Source organism: Dama dama, chromosome 24 (assembly GCF_033118175.1).
Source record: "Dama dama isolate Ldn47 chromosome 24, ASM3311817v1, whole genome shotgun sequence".
Taxonomy (NCBI): domain Eukaryota; kingdom Metazoa; phylum Chordata; class Mammalia; order Artiodactyla; family Cervidae; genus Dama; species Dama dama.
This window is the reverse complement of record NC_083704.1, coordinates 16,152,228-16,166,806: the sequence shown is the minus strand read 5'-3', so window position 1 is coordinate 16,166,806 and position 14,579 is coordinate 16,152,228. Positions and strand designations below refer to the sequence as shown.

Genomic DNA, 14,579 nt, shown 5'->3' with positions numbered 1-14,579 from the left:
TCAGTAAGATATCATAATTTTTACTTGTTCAGTTCAGTCGCTCAGTCATGTCTGACTCTTTTTGACCCCATGGACTGCAGCACGCCAGGCTTCCCTGTCCATCACTAACTCCCGGAGATAAACTCAGGTCCATCCAGTCGGTGATGCCATCCAACCATCTCATGCTCTGTTATCCCCTTCTCTTCCTGCCTTCAATCTTTTTCAGCATCAGTGTCTTTTCTTATGAGTCAGCTCTTCACATCAGGTAGCCAGAGTATTGGAGCTTCAGCCTCAACATCAGTCCCTCCAATGAATATTCAGGATTGATTTCCTTTAGGATTGACTGGTTTGAACTCCTTGCAGTCCAAGAGACTCTCAAGAGTCTTCACCAACACCACAATTCAAAAGCATCAGTTCTTCGGTGCTCAACCTTCTTTATGGTCCAGCTGTCACATCCATACATGACAACTGGGAAAACCGTAGCTTTGACTAGATGGACCTTTGTTGGCAAAGGAATGTCTCTGCTTTTTAATATTATGTATCTCCAGGGACACCCAAGTCTCTTGATGGAAGAAGACTGCACCACCTACCAAGTTTTCTTGTCCAAAATAAGATGTGAATCTCAGGAATACTTAGATCTAAGTTACCAGTATACTGAAAATACAGGGAGTGAGGCAGCATGGTAGAGGGCGCTGAGACTGGGAAATCATGTGATGAAAACTTGTTTCCTATAAGGTAAACTGCACAGGGGAAGAAAGGCAAGGAAGGGAGCAAGAATCACAGGTTAGGGGGATTTAAGAGGCATATGAGCCAGCCTCAACGTGTGGATCTTACCTGGATCCTGATTTGCACAAACTCAAATTTTTTTGAGACAGATAATTGAACTCAGATTGATTATTTGATTTTATTGAGAAATTACTGTTAATTTTCTTGATATAAAAAGTTTCATGGGGTTTTTATTTTTTGAGTCCTAATCTTTTAAGTTATATTCTGAAGTATCTATAAATGAAATTATATGGCATATCATGGGGACATATGATATAGAAAATGGATAAAAATACTTTTAAGACTAAAATAGCTTATGTTTTTATGACAATACTCCGTAGATATAAAGATATCATTGAGTATATGTAGGACTATGTGAATTATAATGGCTACGTACTGTTCTATTACTTATATGTACTGTAGTCTGTTTATAAAGATTTCCTGTTGAACGTTTATGTGCTTTGCCATTTTTTTCATGCCTAATGCTCTGGTGAACATTCACATGTACAGTGTGTTTTGTTCAGTTAATTTTCTTAGGATAAGTTTATAGATATAATGTTTGTGAGTAAAAATATACATACATTTCCTGTAACTTGTATTAGCTTCCTATTGCTGCTCCCCCAAATGACCACAATCTTAGTGGTTTAAAACAACACACATTTATTATCTTACAGTTCTGGAGGTCAGGGGACATGGCTATCACTGTGCTAAAATCCAGGTGTTGGCCGGGCAGTGTTCTGGCTGTATTCTGGGGGCTTTGAGGTACCAGAGAAACTGTTTGGGGGTAGTTATTTGGGGGGATGAGAGGGAAGGGAAGGGAATGGAGCCAGTTATTTTTCATTTTAGTTCTTTTTGTAGTTTAAAAATTTTTTATCATGTGAATGTATTTTTACTTTGATTTTTTTCTTTTTAATTAAAAGGCAGCTTTTTATGACCCAGTTGCCACAATGCAGATCAAATCCAGGTGGCCTGAAGCACCCTCCGGCTCACAGTGAGCCCCAGGTTGTTGCAGGAAGGATTGGCATCAGACTGTGAGCCTTGAGGGTCCCCTGACTTCACGTAGGTCTCAGGTTGGCCCTGGCAAAGCAGTTTCATTCTGACTTTGCAACTTCCCGAGTCAGTTCCTAAGCCTCGGGCCTTCTGTAGCCTTAGCCCAGTCGTAGGCTATGTTTGGGGTTGTGACTAAACAGGGACGATTTACTGAGGGCTTGCTATGTGCCATTCCTGGTTCTCAGCCCTTTGTATGTATTAACCCTTTCACACTTGACAACTCTGAAAAAGTAGGTTCTGTTATTGTAACCCTGTTTGACATACTGGGAAACCGACACTCAGACTTCAGTGAGGCTGGAGTGCACGGCTGGAAAGCGGCAGAAGGGGGACCTGAGCCCTGGTAGCTTGACTCCAGAGTCTGTGTTGCTGCCCTCTTCCCGCAGTGCCTGTGCAAAGGCCCCTGAAGCAGCTGGGTCGTCTGCCAGTGGCTTGCTTTCTTCACGGTGTTGTAGTTTTGGATGTCCTTCCTTATCAAAATCTCAACATCATTAAAAAAATCAAGTCTCAAAATCATTTACATATTTAATAATGAAAATCAGGATTTCTCTATAGCTCAGATGGTAAAGAATCTGCCTGCAATGCAGGAGACCTGGGTTTGATCCCTAGGTCAGGAAGATTCTCGAGAAGGGAATGGCAACCTACTCCAGTCTTCTTGCCTGGAGAATCCCGTGGACAGAGAGGAGCCTGGTGGCTATAGTCCTTGGGGTTGCAAAGAGTCAGACTGAACTGAGTGAAAATTAGCTTATCACAATCCACCAGGGAAATCCAGCTAGGACCTGTTAATCTCTGAGCCTGAGCTGTGGTCCTTGTTAATGAACTAAAGTTGCCACTGCTGTATTTACTGTCTGCTCAGATGTTGTCACATATCACAGTGCTTAGGCTGTGTTTTTTTATGCTGTGGTGTCCTGTGAAAGGAGATACAGGTTCCACAGGGCCAGTGAATCAGTCTTGATTTTCAGGGGGAAAAATGGTCATTTTAAAAAAAAATTTGTTTCGTCTTAACTGCATAATTTAAAATTTTTATTTCTAACCATTAAATTGCTTACAGAAAACAGTTTTGAATACAGTTTACAACACTATCAATTTGGAGTGTTTCCATTTCTGAAGGCAGGCTTTAAAATTGTTAGAAGACAAGTCACTGAGAATATTAAATACGCCTATAACTCTACACCTGAACACAGTTGCTGTTCACATTAATTCTTGGTTGTGTTTTCTTTTTGGACTTTTGTATGGATGTATTTTTTCCCCCTCTTGTTCTAGTAATTATGCTGCAGATTCAGTTTTATAGCTTCCTTTTTTTTTAACATGTCATCAAATGCGTGAGCAGAGTGCTCTTTGTTGCCATTTGTTGATACAAAACAGAAGAGGCAATTTAGGTAACTTCTCCCTTAATGCGAGGTGGGGGTGACCTGGGAGTGGGCTTTTCTTTCACTCCATGTCCTTTCGTCCTTTAGGCTTTGGCCAGCATAAGCCACGTGGCTCACGTCACCATTACAACCAAAACAGCTGACGGGAAGTGTGCATACAGGTATAGTGCTGTCCTCTGCTCAGCGAATAGATTCATCCCGAAACATGCTTTTGGCCTGCAACTCAAAGTAATCCTGTCTAAACACGAATGTTGTATTTTTTTGCCTAGATCTTGGGTACATTTTCTTTCCTCCCTTTGGATTACGTAATCCAAAGGGGTGGTTGTAAGTAATAATCTTACTTCATGAACTTGTGAAAGGTCCGCTGTAACAGATTACAAGTGCCTAGCACCGTGTCTGTTACACGAGGAGGGCTGAGTCGGTGGGAGCTGTGATGTCACTCTGCCCCTTGGCCCTTCAGCACGGTGTGGCTTTGGCCTGATTCCGCGGCTGTGGCTGGGGTGCCAGAGGATTGTGACTCCTTAGCTGCCTCTGATCCCCGGCCACACGTGAGTGCCCCTGTGGATTCCTTCCCACAGGTGCCCACTGGCTGTCTCTTGTGCTGGCACAGAACAAGAAGGGGATTCAAGGAATCAAAATCATACCTTTGCTCTCATAACCATTGGCCATTACTAGTGAAAGATGGGTATTCATATCTAATTCCTGCCAAAAAGGAGAATTTTTTTTCTCACATACTGACTGTTAGTTTATACAGAAAACAGCTTCAAGAGAGGGCAGTTCTGTCTGTTCCTCAGCCCTCTTCCGCAGATGAGTGTGTGCCGTCATGGACGATGGAGCGGTTCAGTCTGCAGCGCTTGGTGCTGCAGGGGGTTGTCTAGATGCAGATTGCAACAGCCTAGGGCCTGGCTGGGCTGATATGATTAGAATCTCTTCTCACAAACAGGGGAGGTGCTTGTGAGTGAATGTCTTCTGAAATGGCCTGGGGCGCAGGCTCCATTTCTTTGCCTCTGGAGTCTCATGCCCCTGCTTGGGACCTCTCATGGCTCCCCCTGTGTGGCAGGATGAAATCCAGAGTCTTCGTCATAGCAGCTCGTGCCCTCTCCAGGTGCTCAGTCCATCTTCCCAGCCTCTCCCCACAGCCGCGCTGCTACGTGTTCTAAAGCTTCTGTGCTTTTGTCTGTCTTTTCCCTTCCTGGATGGACTTCCCTGCCCTCTCCGCTTGAGAAGATACCAGTCTAGGGCCCAGGTGAAGCGTCATCTCTTCTGTGACACTTCCTCCCACCCCACCCCAGGCTCAATGTTTTCCTTCTCTGGACCACTTGGCACCTTGTTCCACACTTCAGGGAACACTTTGTCCCCTCACTAAATCAAGAACCTCCCAAGGCCTGTCTCTATTTCAGGGCGTTTACAGGCCTGGTACATGATAGCCCTTCAATAAATGATTGCAGAATTATTGAAAAAAATGTTACTGTCATCTTAGGCAGTGTCAGAACTTTTGTTTGTAGCCCAGAACTCAGAAACTAAAAATGCAGTAGTTGGTAAACAAACAAAAAAGTAGGAATCTTTCTCCCCTTCTTTGGTACCCATTTATGATGGTTATGGAAGTAGAAAAAGGGAGGAAGCTGGCAACTCAGACAACATATAACATGGTTATATTTTAATCTGTTGTTGGTGTGACTTACTTTTTTAGTCTTTGGAGAAGTATCTTTTCTGTATTAGTTGTCAGTATCTCTTATATTTTCTGATAGAGCTCATTACTCAGATGGAAAGCTGAAAGCGCCTCCTAAACCGTGTGCAGGCAACCAAGGGACCCAGATCACGGTAAGAATGGTACGCGGGAGGTGACGTTGTTGGGAAAGAGCTTTGTGTAAATACTGAAATAAAAGGCAGAATTGTCTCCCGAGTTCTCAAAGGATTGATATAGTGAATATTTACCAGTTAATAGAGGCCTCAAGATATCACCCTGTAAGAAAGAGAAATGATGATTGATTTTTGTGACATGGCAGCCTGCCCACCGCCTCCTTTTTTTTTTTTTCACCTCCTTTTTTTTAAGAAGCTGGGAGATTCTTCTGTTGAGATGGCAGACATCAGTGGCAGGGTAGCTGCCATTGAAAGAACCTTAAACTTGACTCCAGAAGACAAGTCCAGAATCCTAACCTTGCCACTCAGCGGCAGTGTGTCCAGAGGCAAGTCATTTAATGGCCGTTCATCTTACTTTGCTCCTCTATCAAAGGATGGCAAGAGGAATATTTGACCACTCATTCAAAGGGAACTTGAGTAACACAATTGTGTCATTAATCAGGAGAAAGGCTGTTAAGCTGCCTTATTTCTGTGGTGCCATGTTTGGTGTATTTCTCTTCCAGGATCCCATAAATCACCCCACTATCACGTTACACATCCCACCCCCGCACCCCGAGCCCCAGCCAGAGCACATCTGCTTGAAGGCTCCAAGCCCTGGGCTTGATGAGGCAGGTCGGGGGCACAGCAATGAAGAAATATACTTTGCATCTCACGTTAAGCGGGATCTTGTCCCTGGGACCACAGTGAGATTTCCAAGAACCCCCAAAAGATCTAATAATTATTTCTAGTTTGTGAAAGTTTCATGCCATGTGGTGTCACAACGGTTTATAAGTTTATCTTTCCCCCACTAAATCCTGTGCCGTTTTGGGCAGGACTGTATATTTTATTTGTTGTCTTATTCCCAGCACAAGGCAAAGAGCCTGACATGGAGGTGGACCTCAGTGCCTATCTGAGAAGTTAATGAGTTAAGTAGGAGGCAGGAAAATATGCTTGCTTGCTTTTGTTAAGGCAGCCCCATCTCCTTCCCTGTCTTCTAACGCTTAGAACTGTGCTGGTGGTAAACATAGTTGGATTCTCTGCCTTAAGACCGTGCTGTACTTCCATATACTTCTGTGAATTTACAAGAAACATCAACCTTCTGTTCAGGTGGAGGACCTTTTTTACAACGTATCCACGAGGAGGAAAGCTTTAAAAAACCCAAGCGAAGAATATGGGAAAATTTTGGAAGTTGTCGGCAGGTACAGTCCACAATCTGGGTGTGGGTCTCTGAATCATTCTGTCACCAGAGAAAGGTGTTCTGGTGCTTAGAAACGGAGAAGAGTTGCAGAGCTAGATGGTAAGCAGCAATACCAGCCCATAAATTGTTTCTGGTCAGAGGTTAGCTCAAGATTATTCTCTCTCCCTCTCTCTCTGAAAGAGAACAACAGTGCAGGAGATGTTGAAGCTACATTCTCAAGATGTCTTTAAGACAGCTCAGATCTTTTGAGTTTGTGAAAATAAAACTGTGGGCAAGGAGAAAACTAATTCTGGGTTTTCTCTCACGTCCCCAGGAGAGAGCAGTTGTTTTCTGTATCTGTGAAGGGTCTTTGGTGGCAGGCAAAACAGACTGTAGCTAACCTGGGTCCAAAAGATATTTATTGAAAGGCTAGGAGTGACTCAGAAAGTAGAAGAAAGTGTAGACAGCTCCTTCTTGAAGAGGTCAAGAAGCAAGGTGGCTTCAGGGGTTTAGTGTCTGTGCCCCAACTCTCTCCATTCCTCTTCTGAGTCTGCTCAAGAGCGTCTTCTGGGAGAGTGCATCTGATTGGCATAGCCTGGGTCCCCCTGTTGTGCGCCCACATTGGTGGGGAGATGACGTCTCAATTGGCATTCTGAGAAAGGATATACAAGTGGAAGGGGGAGAGGTGGTGGGGGAAAGAGTAGGGGCTGTTAACAGAGGGAGAAGGGACCCAGGGCAGGTGAAAACAGCATCGTGTCCAGGATTGACTTAACCTGCTAGTACAGTGGCCCCAGCATGGCTTTTTGAGCCTGCGAGTCCTTGAGTTGCAACAGAGGTGTGTTATTTCTCAGTGTTGCTACAAAATCTAAAATCAATAAAACATTTGCCTCTAATAAAGTAGAATGAACTTTGTTAGATAAAGTCCATTTTATTAATAAAGTGGAATGAACTTACACATCAGGTTTCTTTGCTTTTCCCCCGGAGTCATATGAATCAGTATCAGAATGTTAATTAGCTCCAGGAAATAGACGCATTCTGATTGACTGTTTTGGTTCTATGTGCGGTAAGTGAACTGTTACTGAATAAGTGCATTTTGCTAGGCACAATCCTTCAGTTCCTGGGGCCCATGGAGGGAGGAGGGGTAAACGGTAGCCAGTGGAGAAAAGACTGGGAGATCCTGAAGCAGGATCTCGTGGGGAGAAAGACGCGGGTTGAGAGGGGACTGTGTTAGGGTCTCTGAGAGAGAAGAACAGTACAGGGGGTGTTCAGGCTACATTCTCAAGAAGTTTTTGAGGCCACTCAGATCTTTTGAGTTTGAAGATAAAACTAGGCAAGGAGGAGATTGTGTTGAAATACCCTCGAGCCTAGTCAGCAATGCATGGAAGCAAAAGGGAAACCTGTTTTTTGTTCATTTCTGCCACATTTAGCAATGAGATCTTCATGCAGTCTCTGCTGGTTTATTTTCATGTGGGCAAAATATGATATTTGAAGATATTTTTGTTTGTATCTTTGTTTAGATCAGTTAACTCCACTGATTTAACTACAAGGGGGCTCTTTCTCATATGGTGCATTTGGCTTCTCTTTTTTACTGTTTTGTTTTTTCTTTTGCTAGGTATGCAATACACAATTCAGGGATTGGTTTCTCAGTTAAAAAAGTAAGTTCTTAATTTATAAAGGATGGTTACGTACTATAAAAGAAGAAGGCTTTTTTTTTTTTTTTAAATAGTTGTCTGTGGAGATAAGATTATGGTATTTCAGTCAGCTCTGTTCTGTTTATCAGCAAGGTGAAACGGTAGCCGACGTCAGGACCCTGCCAAATGCCACGACTGTGGACAACATTCGCTCCATCTTTGGAAATGCTGTTAGCCGGTATGCTGATAACTTGCATTTTTAAAAATCTTCTGTGCTTTATCACATTATTTTGGAATCTGTTTACACTTGCCTTAAGAGTTTTCTTTAACCAAGTACAGGCTTGTTTTTATGCTTCAGGCTTGTTGTCGTGCTTCAGATTATTTCGTATAATCAGTGCTTCTTGGGTGCACGTCATCTCCTAGGTGGTCTGGCTGCAAACTGTTTGTTCTCTCTAGGTCTCTGTCTTCAGAACATCTCTGGTGTAAAAGAATTCTATCCTCCGTTGTTCCCGCTTGTCCTTATATTTTCATAATTGTCCCTTGGATTGCATTTATTACCACTCAACATTTATTTATTGCCTCCCATATTCTGGGCTTTGTGCCAGAAGGTAAAGATGTAAAGACAAGTAGAATGTTCTGCCCCTGAAGACGTCCCTGTCTGGTGGCGAGCAGTGTCGTGTCGCTAGATCTTCATGGTCAAAGCCTCAGCGGGAAAAGTGCTTGTATTCTAGATTTCTCACGGCACTCCCCTCGATGCGTGAAGGCCACTGTTTCCATTACACATCCGTAACTTAATCTCAGGGCTTTGCAAAGCCCAAAGTGTCTGCGTCATAATCTGAGGGGAAGATACTAAGCGCCTTCTGTATGCCAGGCAGGCCCCAGAAGCTGGAGGTACACGGATGAATGAGACAGCCCCCGACTTCACCTTTTCCAGCAATCTTAAAAGCAGGAGCAGTGGTCCCAGAACTCAGTTTTTTACTCCAAAGGACAGATTACTCACTCTTTGGACAAAACCAGGTTCTTAACTAGAGGACAGTCAATTTGCTTTTAATTACCCCCTTTTTTTTTTTTTTCACTAATCAAGTGTTAAAGAATTATTTTTCCAGTTGTGCTCCCAGAGCAAACAGAGAGTTCTGTTGACCAAATTTTAAGACCCAGTGAAACTTTTTTTTTCCCCCCAGTGAAACTTCTAAGAGCTCTTTGGCTAGATTCTAAGGTTCAGAATTAGTTGTTATGAAACTCTTAGAGAGTATAAGAGGTTGGAAACCCCATGGAGGAGCAGCTCCCCAAACAGGTTTCCAGGAAACCAGCCTCTTTTTTGGGGAGAGAGGGCCTGCTGGTTCTCTGTGTGGGGAGGCATGGGAAGCTGTTCTCTGTGCAGACTTGGAGCGCACACCACTGCCTGTGGAGCGTCAGCCATCCTTCCAGCAAGTGTGTAATGAGCTTCTGCCCCTTGCTGGCCGCTGTGCCGTGGGGTAGAGATGGGGAGGAGGGAATAAAGCAGGAAGGAGTCTTGCCCCCAGACAACTCATACTGTAATTGAAAAGACACAGGAAATAATTACTCCATTCATTAGTGACTGTGCTCAATGGCTTAAAGGAAAAGTATAAGGTGGGGCGTCTCCTGAGGTCAGGGAGAGGGATTGTCATGGAAGGCTCTTTGAGGAGGTGACCCCTACATGCAGTGGGTAAGGAGGAATTAACTAGCTGGTGTTTGTGCCAAGTCGCTTCAGTGGTGTCCGACTCCGTGCGAGCTCATGGACTGTAGCCCTCGGGGCTTCTCTGTCCACAGGATTCTCCAGGCAAGAATACTGGAGTGGGTTGCCATTCCTACTCCAGGGGATCTTCCTGACCCAGGGATTGAACCCGGGTCTCTTACGTGTCCTGCTTTGGCAGGCAGGTTCTTTACCACTAGCGCCACCTAGGAAGCCACACCAGCAGAGGGAACTTTGCAGCTGGAGGGATTAGCACTTGAGAGGCCCTCAGGCAGAAGTGAGTGTGGCTCATGGGGGGACCTTGTTTCATCTTAATAGGTGCCCCTGCTCCCCATAAACACACTCTAGGGGGCACCACACAGGAGTCTGTCATGTTCCCCATCAGCAAAGTAAGAGATTTTCAACAGAGATGATTCTTTGGAATCTCATCTTTGGGACTGAGTTACTAAGATACATAAAAGTTTCAGCAAAATAACATCTCAGAACTTGATTTGCCATGTCCCAACAGTGACAGTGATGATTGACATATAAATGCTTGAAAATACTGGCTAGGTGGGTGAATGGATGGCTAGATAGGTGGATGAGAGGTTGGATAGACGGATGGAGGGTGGGCCTGGAGGATCTTAATGAACCAAGTCTCTGGGATCCACTTTTGGCAGAGTCAGTTTATGGGAAGGAGCACTGATTTTTCCAACTCTGATTCTTTAGAGTGTTTGAATTTTCCAGTTGTTTGAAAAGCCTCAAAATTTCTCTTTTTTCCAACCAGAGAATTGATAGAAGTTGAATGTGAGGATAAAACCCTTGCCTTCAAAATGAGTGGCTACATATCCAATGCAAACTATTCGGTGAAGAAGTGCATCTTCTTACTCTTCATCAACCGTAAGTGAGAAAGAGCTATGTGGAGAAATCTCTCCACAGGGAACTTTAAGGGGCCATGGAGGAATTTCTTACCCACAGGCTTGATTACACCCAGGGAAACCTTATGCAGAAATGTGGTTTAATTAGGAAGTAGTTATGGTTTCTGCCCGGAGTCTCCTCAGTCCTCTCACACGTGCTCAGGGTTGGCTGACAGTTGTGGAGTCTGGTTCTTGCCTCTGAGAGGATGCCCAGGGGAGGGCATCCCAGCCCTGTGAGCCAGTCCAGCCTCCTCCCTGCTGGCCTCAGAGCCTTACCAGCAGGCCCGGGCAGACCTTTGTTCTCTTCTTACATCAAGACCCACTGTTGGAAATTGCACAGCAGGGCATAGGGAGGGGGTATTTTAGGTGCCGGCAGTGTTTTTTCCTTTTTTTAATTGAAGTATAGTTGATTTGCAGTATTGTATTAGTTTTAGGTATACAGCAAAGTGAATCAGTTATACACTTATGTATATATTTTCAGATTCTTTCCATTATAGGTTGTTGCAATATATTGAATATAGTTCCCTGTGCTATACAGTAAATCTTTGTTGTCTGTTTAACATACAGTGGTGTGTATTGGTTAATCCCACGCTCCTAATTTATCCTTCTCCCCCCTTTTTCCATTGGTATCCATAAGTTTGTTTTCTATGTCTGTGAGTCTGTTTCTGTTTTGTAAATAAGTTCATTTGTAGTATTTTTTATATTCTACATAAAAGTGATACAGTAATTTGTCTTTGACTTATCTCACTTACCATGTTGCTGCAAATGGCAATATTTCATTCTTTTTCATGATTAATATTCCCACTGTGATATATCTATGTACATAAACGCTTATAGAAATACACACCACGTCTTCTTTGTTCTCGCATCTGTTCATGGACATTCGGGTTGCTTCCATGTCTTTGCAGCTGTGAATTTTGGGGTGCATTTGTACCTTTTTGAATTGGAGTTTTCATTTTCTCCAGATGTTGGATTGTATGGTAACTCTATTTTTAGTTTTTTAAGGAACCTCTATACTGTTCTCTGTAGTGGCTGTACCAATTTACACTCCCACCAGCAGTGGAGGAAGGTTCCCTTTTCTCCACACCCTCTCCAGCATTTATTATTTATAGACTTTTTAGAGGTTAGGTCAGACTCTTATGTGTGTTGTTCACTTATCTACACACTGGGCAGGCTCCCTCGGGTGGCAGGGACAAAGAACACTTCTCCAGCATGTCTCAAGTTCAGAAACCTCAGCAGAGGGCCCCTTTGGTTAGGTTACGTAGCACAGCGACATCATCGTGGCAGCTGTGGGTGACGTAGTGAGCACGCAGAATAATAGTCTCCTTGCTTATAAGATCACTGCCTCTCTTTCCTTGGACATAAAAAGATGTGACATACCCACCACTCCACCAGCACAGGACAGTAGATCATCAACAGGTCAAGAGTCTGGGGAGAAAAGAGAGCCGTGTTGTTTGAAAATAGACCTTCCAGCTTATCTCTCCGGCTTTTGTCGTTTTCTACCCTCTCAAGCCTGCCTCGTCTCCTAAATTACTCTCAGCATGCAGTCAGGGACTTGCTCCCCCTGAAGTGCCTGGGAAATGCACTTACCCGTAAGCCCCTTCTCTGCTCAGCTACCCCAGTGCTGGCCCCCTGAGCCAGCATAGCTGCCGTCTCCCCACCGTTCAGCACACCGGCTCCAGCAGTGGTCCTTACCACGGGGGGCTGGGACTAGCTCTGTTCACCAGCCTTTGTTTCCCTGCTTGTAGCCCAGAGTGTATATTTGCAGAGTGAAGTTCTGAGCAGGGGCACGTGGTCTGCCTGGGCTGCCGGGGAGGGGTGAGGAAGGGAGCAGGGAGGCAGAATTGGCTGTTGCTGCTGCTCTGGTGAGAGGAGAGCCCCACGCCCCCAGTGAGATGCTGGGGGATCATGATGGTAAAGGGGGACTGTTGTGGGTGTCACCCCAGCCGTATTCTTCCCGAGCTGATGTCATGGCATGGTATTGGTGGGCACCTGTCACCTCACCCTTAAGACAGATAGGAGCTTATTGCCTTTTATTTTCTAGATCGTCTGGTAGAGTCTGCTTCCTTAAGAAAAGCCATAGAAACAGTGTATGCAGCGTATTTGCCCAAAAGCACACACCCGTTCCTGTACCTCAGGTAAGGCAGCACTGAATTCCTCACCCAAGACTCGTAGAGAAGAGAAATTCTGTCCAGCCATCCTCTCTGAAAGAGCCATGGACTTGTTAGTTCGCCCAGTGAGAGTGAACCCCATATTCCACTGGCTCAGGGTGTTCTGTCCCTTTTCACAGGTGAAAGGCACAGTTTGCCTTTATTTATTCACTTCTGCTGTAGAATCCCACCGAGAGCCTCCCTGGTGCCAGGCAGTATGTTAGTGAAACAAAAGTGAACATCGCCTTGCTCCTGAACCAGGAGGAACCTGCCTTAACCTGGCAGAGAAACCCTTTTCTCCTGCGAGTCTGTCCAGCGCCCTCTACCGACAACAGCTCACACTGCCACACTCCGTTATCAGAGCTTGCAGTGATAGATGCTGGCTTTGACCTGAGGCAGTAAGTTGATGGCACAGCCTTTAAACTGACTTTTATGCAACATTTTAATGTTAGAAAGTTCTCTCACATGTATTATTTTTGGAATATGTTTTTATCTCCACATAATACTGAACAGTAAGTAGGGACAGGTTCGTGGTTACATATAGGAGAACCAGTCCTGAGAAGGTAACACATTGTTGACTGGGGAATTTTTGCAGAAACTGACACCTGTCATTGACGAGTTGTTATGTACATGAATATTGAAACACTCTGGTCTATAAAGTTTGGGTAACAAAAGACATATTAATAGGTTGCTGGTCAGTGAATTGTTAAATGCCTTGGCTGTGAGTTATCGAATGAGAAATTCAACTAGCTCTGGAGTGATGGTAATAACAGCTGATGGATGATAAATGTGCTGGGTACATGCAAAGTGCTTTACATGAATTTAATCCCCAACATGTATTAGGTCCAGTTCACAGGCACGGAAATCGAGGCATAGAAAGATGCTGTAACCTACCTGCAGCGACTCGGCTGTCAAGTAGCTGAGTCAGCATTTGAACCATGGTCACTGGATTTGACCTTGAAGTCTTAACCACTGCGTCATTTGGCCTCCCCACGTCTCCTGCCCACCGCATACACTGTGAGTGAATTTTCCCCGCGTTTCTCACTGTGTTACGTGATTCTTCTTTTTCCTGCCAGTCTAGAAATCAGCCCCCAGAATGTGGACGTCAACGTGCACCCCACGAAGCACGAGGTTCACTTCCTGCATGAGGATAGCATCCTGGAGCGGGTGCAGCAGCACATTGAGAGCAGGCTCCTGGGCTCCAACGCCTCCAGGACCTACTTCACCCAGGTGGGGACGCCTCACCCAGCTCTTTCTCCGGTGCCTTTGCCACCGTAAACGTGCCCTGTCACACAGGAGAGCCCAGATATTCCACTGTTGCTTTATGGGACTTTTGACTTACTTTGATACTTTTTTTCTTTTGGCCTTGACCTGCAGCATGCAGGATCTTAGTTCCCTGACCAGAGATCAAATCCATGCCCCCTGCAGTGGAAACTTAGTATCTTAACCATGGGACCATTGGGGGAGTCCCACTTTAATAGTTCTCTTTCAGCACCTTTCTTGAACCCAACTCTGAAGGTTCATGGTGTTATCCCTGAGCCTGGAGTCGTAAGCCCTGAGTTCTCTCTCTGCCTTTTTCTGGGGGCCTTAGACCACCTTCCTAGGAACAGGGGCTGTCTGAAACAGAGTGGGGCGCCTCTCACCTGCACTGCCCACTGGAGACGTTCAGAGGAGGCTGATCCCCCATATCTGGGGCAGAGTGTAGGGGCAGGGCCCTGGGCAGGGCCTTTAGTCAGGCCTTGTTACCACCATGTGACTGCCTTTCCCTGACCTCCACGTCTCCCTCAGTAAGGATGGAGCTGGTCACCCTCACATCCCAGGAAAGTTGTAAGTGGTTGGTGAACAGCAAGTGGAAAATGTCTGGTCCGGGACCAGGCACCATTCAACTTACTGCAATTATCCAGGTTCTAAGAGCGTTGATTATAAACTATTCCCCTTCTCTGGGGCCTCAGTTTCCCCATCTGTACAATAAGCAGGTGTAGTACATGTCCAGTGTCTGGTTGCAGTTCTG

General features: G+C 45.0%; 1 protein-coding gene across 1 annotated transcript in view; it reads left to right on the top strand.

Moving 5' to 3' along the window:
* MLH1 (mutL homolog 1) overlaps positions 1 to 14,579 on the top strand; it is an 83,231-nt gene that overhangs the window by 4,816 nt on the left and 63,836 nt on the right. Inside the window, exons 4-11 of the mRNA XM_061127720.1 lie at positions 3,249 to 3,322; positions 4,910 to 4,982; positions 6,108 to 6,199; positions 7,790 to 7,832; positions 7,958 to 8,046; positions 10,289 to 10,401; positions 12,463 to 12,556; positions 13,645 to 13,798. Of these exons, the coding sequence (XP_060983703.1) occupies positions 3,249 to 3,322; positions 4,910 to 4,982; positions 6,108 to 6,199; positions 7,790 to 7,832; positions 7,958 to 8,046; positions 10,289 to 10,401; positions 12,463 to 12,556; positions 13,645 to 13,798 (732 nt within the window). The remainder of the gene's footprint in view (positions 1 to 3,248; positions 3,323 to 4,909; positions 4,983 to 6,107; positions 6,200 to 7,789; positions 7,833 to 7,957; positions 8,047 to 10,288; positions 10,402 to 12,462; positions 12,557 to 13,644; positions 13,799 to 14,579) is intronic.